This window comes from Akanthomyces muscarius, chromosome 3 (assembly GCF_028009165.1).
Source record: "Akanthomyces muscarius strain Ve6 chromosome 3, whole genome shotgun sequence".
Taxonomy (NCBI): domain Eukaryota; kingdom Fungi; phylum Ascomycota; class Sordariomycetes; order Hypocreales; family Cordycipitaceae; genus Akanthomyces; species Akanthomyces muscarius.
The window spans coordinates 4,997,371-5,015,482 of NC_079243.1; the positions used below are offsets into that span (position 1 = coordinate 4,997,371).

General features: G+C 51.8%; 9 protein-coding genes across 10 annotated transcripts; 8 read left to right on the forward strand and 1 right to left on the reverse strand.

The window, feature by feature from the left end:
• Positions 1-1,588: 1,588 nt before the first annotated feature.
• On the forward strand, positions 1,589-1,903 carry LMH87_003069 (uncharacterized protein; the record flags this gene model as incomplete). Its single annotated transcript, XM_056194628.1, has 1 exon — positions 1,589-1,903. One exon carries the CDS (start codon positions 1,589-1,591, stop codon positions 1,901-1,903), a length of 315 nt encoding a protein of 104 aa, XP_056051547.1.
• Positions 1,904-2,786: 883 nt separating this feature from the next.
• LMH87_003070 (uncharacterized protein) lies at positions 2,787-5,106 on the forward strand (the record flags this gene model as incomplete). Its single annotated transcript, XM_056194629.1, has 5 exons — positions 2,787-3,189; positions 3,238-3,670; positions 3,731-4,903; positions 4,952-5,046; positions 5,099-5,106. The coding sequence occupies 5 exons, from the start codon at positions 2,787-2,789 to the stop codon at positions 5,104-5,106; spliced, it is 2,112 nt and encodes a 703-aa protein (XP_056051548.1).
• A 542-nt stretch (positions 5,107-5,648) lies between these two features.
• LMH87_003071 (uncharacterized protein) lies at positions 5,649-6,032 on the forward strand (the record flags this gene model as incomplete). Its single annotated transcript, XM_056194630.1, has 1 exon — positions 5,649-6,032. One exon carries the CDS (start codon positions 5,649-5,651, stop codon positions 6,030-6,032), a length of 384 nt encoding a protein of 127 aa, XP_056051549.1.
• A 623-nt stretch (positions 6,033-6,655) lies between these two features.
• LMH87_003072 (uncharacterized protein) lies at positions 6,656-7,276 on the forward strand (the record flags this gene model as incomplete). Its single annotated transcript, XM_056194631.1, has 1 exon — positions 6,656-7,276. The coding sequence occupies one exon, from the start codon at positions 6,656-6,658 to the stop codon at positions 7,274-7,276; it is 621 nt and encodes a 206-aa protein (XP_056051550.1).
• A 342-nt stretch (positions 7,277-7,618) lies between these two features.
• LMH87_003073 (uncharacterized protein) lies at positions 7,619-9,165 on the forward strand (the record flags this gene model as incomplete). 2 transcript variants are annotated; one of them, XM_056194634.1, is made up of 3 exons in its annotated part: positions 7,619-7,907; positions 7,962-9,068; positions 9,140-9,165. In XM_056194634.1, 3 exons carry the CDS (start codon positions 7,619-7,621, stop codon positions 9,163-9,165), a joined length of 1,422 nt encoding a protein of 473 aa, XP_056051552.1. The 2 variants fall into 2 exon arrangements, with proteins under 2 accessions (XP_056051552.1, XP_056051551.1); XM_056194633.1 differs by lacking the exon at positions 9,140-9,165 and having other exon boundaries at positions 7,962-9,124.
• Positions 9,166-9,734: 569 nt separating this feature from the next.
• LMH87_003074 (uncharacterized protein) lies at positions 9,735-10,377 on the reverse strand (the record flags this gene model as incomplete). The annotated part of the gene is made up of 3 exons (XM_056194635.1): positions 9,735-10,013; positions 10,073-10,297; positions 10,360-10,377. 3 exons carry the CDS (start codon positions 10,375-10,377, stop codon positions 9,735-9,737), a joined length of 522 nt encoding a protein of 173 aa, XP_056051553.1.
• Positions 10,378-13,170: 2,793 nt separating this feature from the next.
• LMH87_003075 (uncharacterized protein) lies at positions 13,171-13,816 on the forward strand (the record flags this gene model as incomplete). The annotated part of the gene is made up of 2 exons (XM_056194636.1): positions 13,171-13,399; positions 13,458-13,816. 2 exons carry the CDS (start codon positions 13,171-13,173, stop codon positions 13,814-13,816), a joined length of 588 nt encoding a protein of 195 aa, XP_056051554.1.
• A 653-nt stretch (positions 13,817-14,469) lies between these two features.
• Positions 14,470-16,094, forward strand: LMH87_003076 (uncharacterized protein; the record flags this gene model as incomplete). The annotated part of the gene is made up of 4 exons (XM_056194637.1): positions 14,470-14,514; positions 14,564-14,633; positions 14,722-15,152; positions 15,204-16,094. 4 exons carry the CDS (start codon positions 14,470-14,472, stop codon positions 16,092-16,094), a joined length of 1,437 nt encoding a protein of 478 aa, XP_056051555.1.
• An 838-nt stretch (positions 16,095-16,932) lies between these two features.
• Positions 16,933-17,929, forward strand: LMH87_003077 (uncharacterized protein; the record flags this gene model as incomplete). The annotated part of the gene is made up of 6 exons (XM_056194638.1): positions 16,933-17,003; positions 17,068-17,228; positions 17,306-17,329; positions 17,576-17,631; positions 17,697-17,819; positions 17,894-17,929. The coding sequence occupies 6 exons, from the start codon at positions 16,933-16,935 to the stop codon at positions 17,927-17,929; spliced, it is 471 nt and encodes a 156-aa protein (XP_056051556.1).
• Between the last annotated feature and the right edge of the window lie 183 nt (positions 17,930-18,112).

The window sequence follows — 18,112 nt, forward strand, 5'->3', positions numbered from 1 at the left end:
GGTGGCTTTTTCAACTATTAACGTCATCGGGGAAGAGTTCCATTTTGAGTCTGATGCATCAGTAGAGCGGGAGGTGATACAAGAAAAGCTTTAGACTCGACATCGTTTGCAGATAGCTGAACCCTAAAACTAAGTAACCCTAAACCCGTGGCAACGAAGATGGGCGCCGTCCAACCGATTAACTAACTACTTAGAACATTCCCTGCCGATCGGCTACAACAATGAGCAAAACTAGCAACTTGACAATTAGCCCTTGACATTGGCAGCTTGTTCCCGCTGTTACCACGACTACCTCGCCGAGTCTCCTCTCACGGCCAACTTTGGCATGAACATGGCCGTGAGCACGACGCATTCGCGACGCGCCGCTACTGCGACTTTGACGAGCCTCGTACTCGGGCGCCGAGGGAAATGACTTTAGAATCGTCAAGGCTTACTGGGTCCGTCGGGCGCGAGCTTCTCGCTGCAAGGGACCCGGCTGCGGTGTCGATGCCGCCGACCAGTTTTGGTGGTTCCAGCGGGCGGACCTCGAACCTCGTAGGCAAGTTGGAACCTGCGGTGGTTGTTACGAGGAACGCGTCCTGGCGTCGCCATTTCCCGAGCGCCTTGCGCGCATGCCGACACCGCAGCTGGCGGGCCAGACCTTTGAGTACAGGTGACCTAGCGGTTTGCTCGTGATAAGCTGCTTGGTGGGACGGACGACTGGGCCCAAATCTCCAGCTGGCTCCTCTTTCGCGAAAGCCTTCCCAGATGCACGGGGATTGCCGAGGCGCAGAGCGCGTCATAATGATGGCATAAACTGCCGAGCCCCGGAGTTTGATTCCTTTCCTGACTTGCGAGGCGTGCTAGTATGACGCCGTTCCTGGTGCAGCTGCCGATGGCCACTTTCAGCTAACTTCTCTCGTGCTACCACCCAGCATAGCCTTGTTTGGTGTGGCCAGTAGCAATACACCACTGCGTGGTTGTGTTTGACTAGGCCAGGCGTATCAAGAACCGAGCTGTATCTCATATCGCCGCGCAAGCCATCACTCAGAATCCCTTCCGTCGGAGACAGCGAACACAATCTCAATTATGGTATCCTTTGATGCCGGCTCCTGTTGAGGTCGACATCTGCCCGGCGTGCCACACGTGCTTCTTCTCGGTCCTCGGAGCAGGTTCTGTTCTGCAATGAACGCATGTCCCGCCAGGTCAGCTGCGGCTGTGCAACATGATTACAAGTGCCTGTTATGTTACGTTCACGTAAAGCAAGCTGGATACGGCTACAGACTCGGCCAACTTGGCGGCGGTCACCGGGTTTGTGCGACTGTTTATGGAGCTGACCCCATGCCATGGGAATAATCCCTTGGCCGGTCTCCGCTGACACTCATGCCTTGTTTTTCTGCTGGTCACGTTGTTGGCTCACAGCGCCCATTCAAGAACGCAGCTCAGTAGGTGCTTTTTGGAAGGGGCTCAAGTCTCGTCACTGTTTGAATGTGATTTTTACTCGGTTCGCATCCGAGACCTCTGGCAGATCGCGTGCATAAAAAAGGATCTAGCCGGCTTCAGCGACTTTGAGGAAGAGCGTGTAAATTGGCAGCGGACGTACCCCGGCATGCAGCAGCACCTCCAAATGATGAGCATAATTATGGAGCGCCAATTAACGCTCCTCAGGGCGTCTATCACCAATACGGGTGTGAAGAGCATTGTTGCTGCATATACCCCCGTCGAAATGTATGGCCACTATGGTAAGTTTTCAACCAGATGCAGCTATGATACGACGGCTGCTGCCCAAGATGTGGTGCAATTCAACTGGGGACCAAGTAGGAACGGAGCCAGCGCTGGACCGATGATGTCGGTCACGGAACTAGAGGGTCTTGGGAGTCGGTCGAGCACGGGCTGTCGTCTGCGTCGAGGACCAGAAGGGTAGCCACTGATACCTCGTCGACGGCAGAGTTAAAGTTTAAAGACTCATCATCTGATTATCGCAAGTCTGCCGTTCGTCGTTCATTGGCCGCGACCGCCGAGCGATAGCCGACTTGTCAGTTATCACCTTCCGACATAAGGACGCAGTCTCATCCGAACGGCAGTTGGTTCAGACGAATTCGGTGCAGATTGGCCGGTGAGTCGGTGACACACCGCTGCTAAACCTCTTATTATTTTTAGGGCTATACGAGCGCCTCTAGTCACTATTGTTATGGGGTGCGGAGTATAGCTTTCGAGGCCTGAGCATCACCTAGTGGCCGTTGTGGCCTGACTGCCCTGACTGGCCGATACCCCGGCAGCCTAGTTGGTCGCCGATTGCCGTGAACTAGAGCCTGGCACCTGTCATTGGATCTAGTCCGTTCGCCGCAAAAGGGGCCTTTTCCGCAAATGGACACAGCGCAGAGGAACACTGCCTCAATTGGATCACGAGGTTGCACCAGTGCGATTCAATACCACCAATACGGTTCAATATCTGGGCCCCGGAACGGCTAGTGCTTCGAAAATATCTTATACCTCCTCCATTCATATTGGCCATTTTGCTACCATGCGCGCCATTGGTACGCCGCCCGTCGGCGCCCGGTGGAGTCGGCGAAATGAACACCACTGTTGTACACTCCCCCATGCATGGCATTAAATCCGGTGATATAGAGCCTTCTCCGCATAGAAAGGAAATAAATCCCATATGTGATAGATTATAGCCAATGATGGGGGTGCACTGTATCACTGCGATAAAAGAGAGCGATGCGCCGTGGTGCTTCTTGGTTTGCCAGGCTCGTACACCTCTTACACGCTCATTTATTTCCTAAAACTCTTTCACTTGAGCAGCGATGCTCTTTAATACTATCTTTACGTTCCTTTGGGCAGTAGCCTTTGTTGCTGCATTTCCTTTCTTTTCTCTGCCAAAATGGCAGTCATCTCGTCGCAATGTTGAAGCGACAACAGTTGAGCCCCAGACGACTCAAGTTGCGCCTAGTCCTGCGGCAGAACAGGGTGGGTTCTGCGGCTGGGTGGCCGTGGAAGTGCCTGCAGATGACCAGTCCAAGCAGCAGACTGGACAGCAGACCGGGCAACAAACCGGGCAGCAAAACAAAGATCAGAAACACGATGAGCCTTCTGCGCCCAGCCAAACTTTGGCTCCCAGCGTCCACTGGACCTGGGATACCAGCGATCCGAAGAATGTGGAGCCTGTCGCTCCCAGAGGCGATTCCCAGATGTATTATGGTGTTTCCGGTAAGTGAACTGTATCCTCGTGAAATTCAGGCTCTGACCACGGAATAGAACCAACTCAGGAAGGCTACTTTGCTTTTTTGACTTATCGCTTTACGCTGCCATCAGTTAATCTAGACCACTCGGATCACGTTAATATTGAGTACACAGAGAACAGCAATCTTGTCATCAAGTTCAAGACTTCAGAGTCGTTTGAGCGCGCTACCAGGAGCTGGGAGGCTGGCAAAGATTTATTGCTAATCGCGACTGCCAAAGGTTGTACCGGTCCGTCCACTGAGGATCGCTGCTTCTTCCGGGCGACCGGCTTGACAGTGGACCAGGAGAAGCAAACCGTTATCGCAAACGGTGCACCTGAACATCCTGAAAATGTGATGGACTCTGCTGAGACCGAATGGGGTCTGTGGGCACCACACAACACGACTGCGGGCAACTTTACCAGACCTGCTGGAAGCTCTTTCAATTACACCGCCAATGCTTCCGGAAAGTAAGTGACTATCCTGATTGCTTTCTATCAACATATCATCGTGCTAAAAGGCTGCTCTAGGGGGTCTTCAGATACCCCGCGCGACAGCCACGGGTTGGCTACGGCCTCCTTGGGTCCCTCCTTTGACAGCACACTCGATGGCGCGCTTGGATACCATGAGCTCCGTTCCGAGTCTGAAGCTTTTCTTGATCAAATCATTGCCGATGGTGAAGCTATCAGCTCCGGTCATAATTCTACAAGTGCCAGGTGCGCCGAACCCGCCCCTGGAGAGCTTCGCCGACGCCGCGCTCTCCAAGCCCGAGGATTCTGGTCCAACCTCTGGAATGGCTTTGTGGACGCTGTCAAAACCGTATACAACACTGTGGCGGACGCACTCACCATTCAGGGTGACTTCAACGAGCCCGTTTCCTGGGACCTCCCTGGAGCTGATGTCCCAAGAGAGACCTCGCCCTGGAGCGACAACTCTATTGCACTGTTCAAGCACGAATCAGCTTCCGAGACGGGAGAGTTTCAAGAGCATGTCAACATCTACTGCGTTGACTGTGGTGTATCTGGCCAGGCCGTATTCTCTGGCAAAGCAAAGATTACTCCTCTCAAAGGCATCTTTGATGGTGAGCTCGCGCTTCGTACCAACATGAAGATGGTGCTCAAAGTCGGCGTCGACGCCCAGATAAAATACAGCAAGAACATCCAGCAAGATCTCTTCACATTTGGGCTACCCGGTCTCTCCTATGGAATTGTTACCGTTGGCCCATACATTTCTGTGGCCGCCAAGGTTGGCCTGGAAGCGGCGGCCAAGGGCAAGCTCCTGGTCGGTGGCGAAATGGGCCTCACGCAGGCATCCGCCGTGCTTTACATCTTTGAGCCGAGCAGAAGCACGGCGGCTGGATGGACGCCCTACTTCAAGCCTGTTCTGGAAGCCGAGGGCGAGATCATGCTGGCTGCCAGTGCGGCGCTTCCTATTGGCATCAAGGTCGGCCTCAAGATCGCCTCGTTTGAGACTGCGTTGGGAATTATGGAGGAGCCCGCTATCAGTGCTGTTGCTCAGGTTGCGGGCTCAGCAAGTTACGACAAGGTGAACGGCTTTCAGGGAGGGTTCACGGAATTTGATGGTTGCGCCGGTATCAGCACCAGCTTGAACTGGAGCAACAAGTTGTCTCTCGACATTCTTGGTATCACTTCCAAGGTGCTTCACGACACGGGACTCCAGCCCATCGTAAAGGGTTGCCTGAAGTAAGTTCAAGTTGGGCGTTTACAGTGCATACACTGACGATTTTATAGTCTCAAGAAGGCTGCCCCCTCCAAACCCAAGGGACCTGCCGTGTTCTTGGAAGTGCACAACCTTACATCTGCTGAGTCCCACCGCGTCACCAACAGTAGCGTGCCCGTCAGCTCGCATGTTGTTTCAACAATCAGCTCATCCATCAGCTCCCTGACCAGCTCTCCGATGAGCACCTTGACCAGCTCCTCAGAGAGCTCCCCAACCAGTTCCCCAACCGCCTCGACAAACAGCTCGCGTATCAGTTCTTCGATCAGTTCTTCACCCACCTCGACAAACAGTTCTTCATACGGCTGGTCGAATGGCTCTTCAACCGGTACGGCTATCAGCCCTTCTATCAGCTTGCCAGTCAGCTTGCCAATTAGCTCTCCGATAAGCTCGACCACTAGCTCCATGATCAGCTCTGCAACCAGCTACCAAAACAGCGTGTTACACAGCTCAGTAACCATCTCAGCAACCAGCTCAGCAACCAGCTCAGCAACCAGCATCTCACCCCCACCTGTTGAAAGCAGCCATCCCAAGACCAACGGTTCATGTGATGAAGTGGACGACACAACCCCCCAGGTCTTCAAGAATGGCCACAAATTCGATCTCGCACCGCTACTTACCACTATTGGTACCAGCATGGTGGCCTCCTGCAACGATGGCAACATTTATGTCGCTGCGGCAAGCAATGAGACGAACAAAAAGTGCAGCTCCATGTGGCCTACTTCCAAGGAAGCCATCATCCCGTTCGACGGCAGCCTGAATGTTATGCATTACTACGCGAGCACCATGAACGCGGTCGGCGTCTCGCGCCTGCGCTCCAGTCCTGCATACAAGATCCCCAACGATGCCGTCATCACAGTCCTTGTGCCGGCACCGGCCGCCGACGGGTCCTTCTTCTACATGGCCGCCGACGCGAGTGCGCAAGTCTTTTATCCAATCGTGTGCGATTTTGCCGGCAGCGCGGTGCCCCGTGTCTTCCTGGCCAAGGACCTGAGTGCGGGCATCAAGATGCTTGAGGGTGGCAGCGTGGCCGAGTCGATTACAGGTGCCCAGGTGGAAAAATGCTTCGGCTTGTCGCTGTCGCCGCAGTTTTAGCTGGGTGGCGGCCGCCCGATGATTAGTGAGTTGTGGGCGGGGAATATGGTGGTTAGTCTAGGCCAGCGTTAGCCTTGATTGTTTTCGTGTAAATTTCCTGTAAATAACGTTAGTAGCTAATTAACATGTATATTCGGTGCCCTCTCTCTAATTCGCAGTAAGTAACCCTTGTTCACGGAAAGTGGTCAGCAAGTGTCTGCGGTCAGTGACTTCAACTGTTTTATAGATCGATGTACGATCCAATTCGCCGCTCTGGCGCGTTGGAAGATTTCCCGAGACAAAACAGGGCCAGAAGTACATCTCTGCTGCCAAGAAACAGGGTGTGATGGCCGCCGTGTGGCCCGCAAAAGCAATGCATATAATTCGGTACGTCTGCTGGCTGCTTACGGCTCCCCAGTTATCTGCACCACTTCCGAACTCTACTCCGCGATTCTATTTCCACCAATCGAGGGCTTAGCAAGGGCGAAATAGCCTGCTAGTTGCGAATATAAAGTCATCTTGCTGCCTTGCTCAGCATACGCACAAATACAAGAGTGCTGGCTCGTCAAAACACATCCTCGTCGTACATCCTCTGGATCAAGAATATTCATTTGCACAACTTGGCCCGTTTATCGTCTAAGAAAATGCTTGTCAAGAGTCTTCTTCTTGCCATCTCGGCTGCCACGCTGGCCCTCGCTGGGAGCCCAGTAGAAAACGGCAACTGGGTCGAGGACCACCCCAGCTTCAGCACACAGCAGTGCGAAGGCGGCAAAGTCAGTGGCGACACCTTTTCCATCCCCAAAAGCCCCAACGGCAGCGGAGGAGGCGCCGGCTGCTCCAATGGCCATCTTCGCGCCGAACGCCGATACAAGGACGACTACTCTTCGGGCACACACCAGTTCGGCGGCACGTTCCGGATCAATTCCATGTCGGGCAATCGAATTTCCATCAAGCAAACTTTCAACGGAGACTCTGGCCCTTATTTCATCATGGCCGTGGAGCAAGGCGGTCGCCTTTACAGCGTCGAGGGCGGCAAGACGATTGCCGACGGTGTGGCCACGGTCGGTGCTAGCGTCCGCATTAACACGGTGCACAATGCCGACTTGAAGCGCTTCAGCGTTTACGTGAATGGCAAGGAGATGTTCCGTGATGACAACGCTCCTGGAGGCAGCTTCTATGACAAACTTGGAGCTTACACTACCAACAGCGGAAGTGGCGATCTTAGCATCACGTGGTCGGATGTCCAGCTTTGGCACCGGGAATAGACTAGACATGGGTACTGTAGATAGAATCATGAGTTTGCTTAGGGGGAAGGCTTTTGTCTAGCTCATTGGAAATATAAATTCGGCGGCGTCCTCATGCTATGACCGCGAGGGTCTTCTACCCATCTAGGGTAGCTCGATGCAAGTGATAACTCAGTACATAAGCATACCTACGTAGGTAGGCAGGCGACCCCGCCATTTCTTAGCGTCCTTTTTTAGCGGCCAAGACCCCTCTGCCAGACGGCCCGCTTAATTGTTCGTACTGCCTGTAAAATGCTGAAGAAATTGTTCCAGCGCACAATTTGCCACGGCAGACAATTCATCTCAACACCAAATACTTGAATCATGGCACAGAACAAAACATCCAAGAGGAAGCGCAATGCCAAGGCGCAACAGGCGCAACAAGCGCAAAAGATAGCCAAGATGGAGGCAGCCTTGCCATCCCCTGCCACGGACGACTTCGAGCCCAAGAGCCTACACTCTGTCATTTCGGAGGAGGAGCTCGACATTGCGACCGAAACTCTGATTACGCTTGCAAAGCATCCCAGCTTGACCAAATCGAAGCTATGCAAAGATCTTCGTGTCGCAGTGTACGATTTCCGCCAGTCTTGCACCACGGGCGTCAACTCAGCAGGTAGGTAACCACTGTCGGGCTCGCGACTGGACGAGTACTTACCTTTTTCTCCAGAGGGCGCCAACCTCACGGGCAGGGTGACTGCAGCCCTTAGCGACGAAAAATATCTCGAGGCGAAGATTCTTCTAGCGGAGATGCGTCTGCGCAACGAAGAGCCCAAGCTTGGCGCGCTCTGCCGCTGGGTACGCGATCTCGACGTGGTTTCTCAACCGAACGGTGTCAGCCTTGACAGTCCCGAGCGATCGATGAAAGATAAGGAGCTACTCGCAGTACTGGATGCTGTGATGCGGGTTAGCTGCGCCGTCGACATGACGGCACCGCTACCTTCGGACTCTACTTCACATATTTCATTCCAGTCGTCGTGGGACTTGCGCTCAGGTAGCGCACTTGACCAGGTGTACGCTTCTGTCCTCGACAAGTCCATCTTTGCGGAAAACCAAGATGCCATCACGTCATCTCTGCGCATCCTCGAAACGGTACCCGGACACCTGCGGAAACCTCCGAACCGCCATGCTGCGATCTTATACACAACCAAGCCCGATACTATACCACTGTCTCCCGAACACTCATCAATAACCTACCACAAACACCCAAACGTGCCAAACCTCAGCCTGATTAAAGATGTCCTGACGCCTGACGAGTGCAAGGCGATCATTGCGGCTGGCGAAGGCGTCGAATTCTTGCCAGACGAGCCACTGCGGGATCGTGGCGACTCGTCTGTTCTGGCGCACAACTTTTACTGGATCATTGACACGGCATTCCACGACAAGCTGTGGGCACGCATCTCTCCCTTTATTCCTTCTGTCATTGACGGAAAAAGGTCGCGTGGTCTGAATCGCCGGTTCCGAGTCTATCGATACGTTCCTGGAGCCGAGTACCGAAGTCACATTGATGGTGCCTGGCCACCTTCAGGCATCAGTGCCGACAACAAATATATCTATGACAATTCGCCGCCAGACCAGAAGCAAAGTTCGCTCTTTACTTTCTTGCTCTATCTCAACGACGAGTTCGAGGGCGGTGAAACAATGTTCTTCCTCCCGTCGCCGCGCGAAGGCACGTTGAATGCTTACCCGGTCCGGCCAGTGATGGGAGGCGTGGCACTGTTCCCACACGGCGAAACCAAGGGCGCTCTACTACATGAAGGCACTAGCGTTACAAAGGGTGCGAAATACATCATCAGAACAGATGTCGAATACGACGTTGAGCCTTCAGAGTAACATGCTTTCTTCCAGTCAAAATCGCATACTATATGATGTAATACATATAGCGAACTTCAAATATAGAAACAATAGTAGAGCAGAAATGCTACAAGGAATACCACTCATTTTATGCAAATGATCTTACTTTTGTGTATGATTGCGAGTTGAGCGGCTACCGAGCCCTCATAAGCCTCGATGACAGCCAAGGCCAATCAGCTTATGTATGCTATCTACAAGTTCATAGAGAGTAACCACCATGAATAGCCACTATAGATAGCACTAGAGTGTAGGAGAAATCCTATGTTTAGTATGGTAGTTTAGGCGGCAAGATAGCTAGTAGTCTTGTGTCCAGAAGGGTGGCAGGAGAGGCATCGGCTATTCGGAAGCCAGAGTACACTTCCAGTCTAATTACCGGCCCTCATGTTTGAATTTCGACAGAGATGAGGTTTCTCAGCATTTCCAGGACTCAGGGATGCACTAGACCAGTAAAATAGTATTGCTTGAATAGGAAAATGTTCTAGCTTCAAAAAGGTAAATAGCTGTGCCACCCGTGTACCAAAGCTCAGCTGTAGCCTGATATTGCCAGGCCGTTACATGTCGCGGAATCAGAGCTGCTATCTTTCGCGGCTTAGTTGGTCACGTCGGCACGGTTGGTCCAGACGTCGTTGGTGCCAATGACGTTGTAGGTAACGTTGAGCTGACCAGCTTCGCGCTGATAGAAGAGCTTGAGCTGCTGCTGCCTGCCGCCTTGGGTCTGCACGACATTGGCGGTGAGGCCGCTCTCCTTGGCAATGCCGTTCTGCTGATTGTTGAAGACCTGCCCATCAGTCCATTTGGCGTCGGAGCCTCCGGTGCGTCGAAGCTCGCGCAAGACAAACTTGTTCTGGGCGACATAGTAGACGCGGACCTAGTCAACAGAGGTTAGCAAGAAACAATGAAGTCGGGTTGCAAATCGAAGTTATTTACTTCATCTTGGTTACAACCACTGTCCGAATACGCGACTGCGGCGAGAACGGGCAGCTCCTTGTTCACGTAGATAGGGTTGCCGTTGACCTTGAGGTTCGAGGCAGTATACTGCTCGCACTGGGTCTCATCAGAGGTCTTGCTGGACCAGTAAGTGATGCTGAGATCGGGGTTGATGTGGAAAACAATGTCCTGGTTGGCAAGGGGCGTGACAACAGCCGCGACATCCTTGAAACTAATCAGCAGCGGAACCATTGAAAAATTGTGGGCGAATGGTATGTGAAACAAACCTGAGCAAGAGACGTCATTTTGGGTAGACGTGAAGAATTTGGTTTGCAGGTTGTGTGTGCTGAGTGTGTAGTTGGTTGATGACTTGAAGTGTGAGTTGTTGCTCTTGTCGACCTCGAAGATTGAGCTGGCGAGGGTTGCTCTTTTATATCTGTTTCTGCGTGCTCTTCGATCGGGCATCTGCAAACGTGCGGTGCACTCTCCTGCACGGTCAAGACGAGTCGCACTGTCAATATCACCAGTATGAGGCAGCCCATGCATACAAGACAGACTAGCAAGAGGCAGATGAATAACATGAGCTGAGGAAGCGCCCGGTCTGCGGCCCCGCCGAACGCCATGTTCACTCCTCCGACGGGTTCGATGAGAGGATGAGTATGGCCTCAATGGGAGGAAACTATCTGGCATCTCCCAATATGGCCCTGTCCAGACAATCCACAATACAATAGCTGCAAGCCTGGATTGGAAGCACATGGTAGTTAATATTCAGCCTCGTCCAGTCCTCGAGTCAGGGGGGCGGGTCAGTATTCAGCGGCAGCGCTCCAGCCAGCCACCCGCAGTCAACCATCTGCTCCCCGCCACCGGCCTTTGTCCGCGGAATGGAGGAAAAGAACGTGTATCCTGAATCGAGAACGTTGATAGCCTGCCAATCTGAGAGAAGATGCATTAGCGCGTCATTGGCAGGCTCTTCGGGGCTTATGAGGCGTCAAGGCTTCTTCTCTGCTGTCTCTATGCCCGCTGCAAGTTTCGGGGCGGCCCGTGGCGCCCCCATGCCGCCCATCACAGGCTTGAGCTGGTAGCCAATACTGGCCGCCGCCCTGCCGCCGCCCAGCATTCAACGCTGTCGCATTCGAGTCTGTATAGGCCTAGACGAGATCAAATATTGGTGGCACCATGCGCCGCTCACCCGGCACTTGATGCTGTAAGCCGATTCATAAGTCTAGAATGGAGAGTCCAGGCCATGAAGCTAAAAAACAATAAGATATTGGAATGGCTTTTTTTTGTGTTTTGTCCTCAATAATCATGGGTCTATAAGCTTACGACGGAGACAAACTCGCGACTAGAAAGGATGTGGAGGCAGGAGTCAGGATCAGTTGTTGATGTTAGCTTCACAGAAGGTGTGAATATAGACTCGCCTAATTCGACATCTGCTTTATCGAATTTGGCCCCGTTTCAAATCTCATACATGGTAACATAGAACAAAACAAGCATATATAGCAATCAAAGCACCGGGGACAGCATGGTACACTCCCAATGATGTTTTTCCAGCGTATGAAAGGTATATACCATCTGTACCTGCAACCATTATCCCAATAATAGCCAATATAGTGGCTGCTTCCGTCCACTTGCCCTGATAGGCAAATGTAGCAAGGATGATGCCGTTGGCCAGCTGACGGATTCCCATGAGTGAAATGTACGACTTCGCAGGATCATGAGGACGAAGGGTTGATTTCGTTGATGCAACCTTTAGTCCTTCTTTCTTGGACTCCAACCTCGTCACTGGGTTGGCGCCATCCAGCGACAGGCCAAAAGACAAAGCAAAGCCGGAGGGGTTTAATAGCGCTTGTGCACCAGTATAAATAGCAGCCACCGAAAAAGTGGCTGTGATAAGTTTGAAGAATAGCAGAACGGCCATAATGAATGATAATGTGGCATACCAATATGATGTTGCGCAAAGTTTGAATAAAAAGCGCTAATTTAGATGGAAGCTGTGGACAATACCTGACGGTTCATCATTTTTCCGCGACATAATCTTCTGCGTCAGCAAATCCTGTTCATTTCTGATCCGGCTAATAAGTCAGCATTCGGAAACAGTAACTATGTAACGTTGATTAAGCTTGAGTACGCTCAGCGCCTTGTTTCCCGCCACTACGGATACGTCGTCATGGATTCAGCTAGTAAGTTAGTGGACGAAGGCTTGGCCACTTCAGGTGCTGCCGCCAGATGACCACCAGTTACGGCCCCAGTGCTCAAATACAGCGGCTTACGGCCTCACCACGGCCTCGGTACAGTCACCCACGAGCCGCCTGCGCCATCAGTGGGGGCAATGTGCACGACCGACAATATGAGAGCCGTTACGATCATAAACCATCATATATAGCACATTAGAATGCCCAACAACTTGAAGTCTGCTCTCATTAGCCATTTATTCAGATCAATGTGCTGAGCCGCATCCAGTATGGATCGCCATGATCCGTCGTGAATGGCATATCGCTGCTCAGCGAGTCGATCCGGCCCAGCAGGAATTCTACATGGCGAATTGATGCACTGGGCGCATCCTGTGGGACCATGTGGCCAGCGAGAGCAACCGTAACAATTGTAAGGCCGCTTTCTGTGTGGTTAGTACGTTGGACACCCGCGCCAGCCAAGCTGGCGTTGGAGAGCTCTGTGTGGTACGGGACTTAAAAGGCCTCGCCCTGCCCACTTCAGCCAGTAGTTAGATCCGGCCCAAAGCCAACCCCCACCCGCCCGTACCGCTAAATTTCGGGACCGCCAACTTGTCGGCGTCCAGATTTCGGCCTCGAAAACTTGCCTATTATTCGTCAATATGCTACTTGTCGTGTTACAATCCCATTATTCTCAAATTGGCATACATATCCATCTGGGTAGTGTCTTTGGCAGGATGATTCATTCCGCTGCTGCGCCTAAGCTTGGCGCTACACAGCCACAGAATTAAGCTCACCGAACGAAAGTGGACGGGCGTGAACACCAATAAATACCAGCATCATCAGCAAGCCCATTCAAGAGGTCTGATGACGCTCTGCACACTCTCAGTTACACAACCCTCATAATCTCTATATTACCTGCAGGCGAAAATGGACGAAGTAAACCCCTTCCGATCAGAGCGCTTAGAGTATCGAGGCTACGACTCCGACGAGCATGACGAATTCTTTGCAGCGATGCAGAAGGAGCCACTAGCTTTCGTGAGCTCATCCGCCTCGATCTTGCGGCCGGTCAATAAAAAGCACATTGAAGAAATCCGCAAGGATCTCATAGAGAAATCGCTCTTGTTTGTCATCGTTTACAGAGTCGATCTGGACCCAAGTACTAGACCCCCTTGATTCTGTAACTTGCTTGAGTAAAGTGCTGACACCAAGAGCAGGCAAATCGCAGCCTGTCGGCAGTGTATCCTTGGGCTCGTCAGACACTGACATGTCACATCACAGATGCTCTGGGCTGGTCATTGATATTGTGCGTGAGCATCAAGGCAACGGCTACGGCAGAGAAGTACTGGATTGGACGTTGGCATGGGCATTCGAGAAAGCCGGACTTCATCGAGTCGAGTTGGAGTATTTGGGATGGAATGAGCGAGTCAGGCCGCTGTACGAGCGGGCAGGCTTTGTAGAGGAGGGTAGAAGAAGGAAGTGCTACTTCAAGGATGGAAAGTGGTGGGACGAGATTCTGATGGGCATTCTTGACAACGAGTGGAAATTGCGGTCGCCGCCAGCAGCACAAGCTTGAAAAGGCAGTACCCTCATGCTTGCTGTCCGGCAAATTTCGTTTCGTATACCATTTTCCCATGAAGACACTATCTGGATTTTTTCGTTCATCTAATCTCGTGTTACATAGGTGATTGTTAACTTACCCATTTGTCTCAGCTGCCCGCACTAACGTAGTTACCAACCAGGCTGCGTTGTTAGTGCGTGACCGCCAGCAACCAGGCTGCGTTCAACACGATGAATGCACAGCTCTAAGGAGTTAAATGGTAAGGAATTGATGGCGCAGGCAGATATATTCATGACATCCGCCGAAAGACATTTTATCAAGTATACTTGCCATAAGTATTCTTGCCATTTGAACTATTGCAGCCGCTTACGTCAGTGCCTTGGAACGACGCCAGAGCTTGCATCATCAACCACTGTACCAGGGCCTGCAGCGGGGGCCCTACTACAATTTTCTGGCCGCACATACAGTAGGCATTACTCATCTCCTTAAAATTACTCACTGCCAGTACATCCTTGTAGCATCAAGCCTTGCCGAGGCGGGGTTTCCGGGCCGCCACTTCAAAGTTGTAAAGGTAGCATCAAGTCCTGCCGCCATCAAGAGTGCTACAGAGCTGCGCCACTAAACACATTCACGATAGAGAGCTAACTTCTAGCCTCGACATCTGCGAGATGACCAGCAAAATTATTGAAACTCGGCTCTTCATTAATGGCGAAGTACGTATCGACTATCCGCGAGAAGAGAGTAGACGTTCACATTGCCCAGTTCCGCCCCTCATCCAATGAGGAAACCTTTGACCTTCCATCTGCCCGCTCCGGTGAACTTTTGGCGAGAGGTTAGTTTAAACTTCAACCAGCGCAAGATGTTCTCATAGAGGTTTTATGTTCAAGCCCTTCGAGTTAGTTCTGACAGTCTCGGCACAGTATATGAGGCTACGAATGAAGATGTAAATGATGCTGTCGCCGCAGCCAAGACGGCGTTCCCCGCTTGGGCGGCCTTGTCTCCGTACGAAAGAGGAAGGTTTCTTGTGAAATTGGCTGATTTGATCTCTGAGTCCCATATAGAGCTAGCCCACCTCGAAGCAGAGTCCATGGGCCGACCTGTCTCTAGCTATTTCGATGCTGTCGCAGGCTCCAAGTGGTTTCGCTACTTCTCTGAGGCGGCGTATCCACAAGGATCCTCAAGTCTGAATACGCCAGGTTACATCAACATCACATTAAAGCAGCCAGTTGGTGTCGTTGCAGCCATCATTCCCTGGAATGCACCGCTTGTCTTCCTCTGCAAGAAACTGGCCCCGGCGCTTGCTGCAGGCAACGCCGTAGTACTCAAGAGCAGTGAAAAGGCGCCCTTGACGGTCCGTTCCTCAAGGATATAAGAAACCTTCCAGCGCTGACTATGCCATCAGAGTTTGTACGTCGCGGACCTTGTCAAAAAGGCCGGATTTCCTCCTGGAGTTGTCAATATTCTATCGGGTCACGGCCCAGGCGCCGGAGCTGCGCTCGCTTCGCATATGGATGTTCGTGCGCTCTCGTTCACGGGCTCAAACCGAACCGGTAAACTCATTTCAAAAATGGCTACCGACTCTAACATGAAAAAACTCATTTTTGAGTTGGGCGGCAAATCCCCTGCCATTATTTTCGACGATGCGGACGTCGATACAGCTGCCCGCGACACGCAATTTAGCATCCACCTTATGAGCGGGCAGACTTGCATGGCAAATTCTCGCATTTACGTTCATCGAAATATCGCCGAACGATTCTTGGAGAAGTTTAAAACCGCATTCACTTCCAATCGTATGGGTGACCCGACAGATCCCAACACCAATCAAGGACCACAAGCCGACAAGATCCAGCACGCTACTGTGCTGCGCTATATTGAAATGGGCAAACAAACGGGAACGCTGGTCACGGATGAGCAGTCTGCCCCTGGTTTCTTCATCAACCCTACAATCTTTATAGATGTGCCAGAGGATTCGCAAATCATGAAAGAAGAGATATTCGGGCCCGTGGTCACTATCAACACTTTTGACACTGAAGCCGAAGCAGTGGCCAACGCCAACAATACCGAGTATGGTTTGTATGCGGCAGTTTACACGAAAGACCTAGACCGAGCCATGAGAGTCGCTTCCCGCTTGGAAGCTGGCACCGTAGGTGTAAACTGTACAAGCCCGACAAAGGGGGATGACACGCCATTCGGCGGGCAGAAAGGCAGTGGATTGCAGAGAGAGAGCTATCTTCACAGCATCGAGACATTCATGGAGACGAAATCTGTTTTGATCAAGGTGGTCGGTCTCTGAGCCCCGCCACATGCATCACTACTAAGTAGGCATTTATAAGCCTAGCCACAGTGCCAAAAAAACACGCCGCTTCAGTAGTAGAAGTAGTGACTTATTATACTATATTTTATTATTTATCTTCTCTCATATTAATATCTCTTATTCTACTGATTCTCTCTTATTCTTCATATTTCTCATACGTCTCTCATTTTTCTTGTTCTTCTGATACTCCTTTAATTTCTTTCTTTTCTCACTAACAGCCTGGTCCGACGTCTTTTTTTTGGCAGCCCTATGCTAACGCATTACTAATTCTGCTATAGTGTCCACTCCATAAATCATTTGAATTATAACAGACATTCGGCACTGTATCTTCTGTATAGAATTCGCGTGGGTAGCGGTCGGGCATGGGTTCGGCGGGCTCAAGCACAGCTGAGTCCACTTATACTGATTAGCAAACTAGATGACCCAGGGCGGGTTTCCCGGCAGTATCATCGGCATTGGATAATAGAGCTGAGAAATTGCAAAGACACGTCATTCCTCGAACCCTTACGCAGTTTACACAGTACTTAGAATGTGTTGGACCGTTTCGTTGCTCTGTGTACCATGCGGGCTAGGTTATCGTTATGTTTGTGCGTGCGGTGCATGCGGCACCGGGCCCTCACGTAGGACGATCCGCCACGTGAGGTTCGAAACACCACTCACATGCATATGGGCAATAAAAGTATGGCGACACCGTAGATCATGCTAGAAAGAGCATACCTCGCACTGCTCCAAGTCAACGGCAACAATCCCAACAGTAGTGGCACAACCGGGCCGCCAGTCACTTACGCCGGCTGAAGCCGCTCACGATAGGGCTGTTATGGTGGCAGCGACCCCGTCTAGACAGCGGAAGTGGGCACCACATGTGCGGACTGGGTGCGATTCGTGCCTGTTTGTTACTTCTGCCGCCGATGTTGATGAACTTAAGGTGCTGAGACCTAGTGACTGCTGGCAGGATTCCACATGTCAAGTGCGACGAAGAAAAACTTTGCTGCAGACGATGTCGCGTCAAAGGGATGCAGTGCCGAGGACTTGTGTATGGCGAAAGCGCCGAAAGCGCGAAGACCAAAAATTTTGATCCTTCTGATTGTGAACTTGTAGAAGCTGCGCGATACTGTATGTATCTCTTGGCCCTAGCATTTGACTTGCTCGAATCGGGGGAGAGGTCGCAGCTAACCGAAGCGTCTGGTCAGATCTAGAGGCATCAGCTTCCTACAGTTGCGTAACGTCGGCGACAGTGTTTCCAAGTCAACCTTTATTCCCGACGCAGATCTGGCCAAGTCTGTGGCATCAAGAGACGCTTGCCAGCGGTTCTTGATATCTAGTTGCATGCGACTGATTCTCAATATATCCCTATCTGCTGGCAGACGGCCCTTATAGGGCCACTTGCCAGGGATCAACCACATCAGATCTCTTCCGAAACATAGCCATAACATTTCAAGAGTCAAGTGTCTAAATACAAGACGAAACGAGCCCGGCCCTTGCGGTTCGGAATTATTCTACGCTGCTCACTGGCGAAGTAAGAACCTCTCCCCCACAACCTATGTACCGAATTTCAAGTTTATTTGCTTACTCATCAGTTAGTACTCTCTATGCCAACATGTAGTGTTCATGTGCATGGATTTGCACGTTATAAAAAGCAACAACGTGGCGTCTGAAGATTCAATAAGGAGAGATCCGCGCCGAATGCCTTGGCCAAGTCTTGAGGTCAGCCCCCAGCCCAGTTCTTGTGGGACCTCGTAAATGGCGCTTTTGGTGTGTTGATGCTAATTGAACGCCAGACTGGTCGCGTTGTGCAATTCCACCGAACTCAATGACTGGAGCCGAGAGAATGTTGACCTGGTCCTCTCTCACACGGGCCATCCGCCGCACCCATACCCACGGCACTTTTTCAAGAGATGATTGGGATCTCGAACCTCAGAGTCGCTGCAGTTACGGAGCCGTGAGCCCTTGGCGACCTTCAATCGGCAGCTCAGTCCGCCGCATCCAATATTCACAAC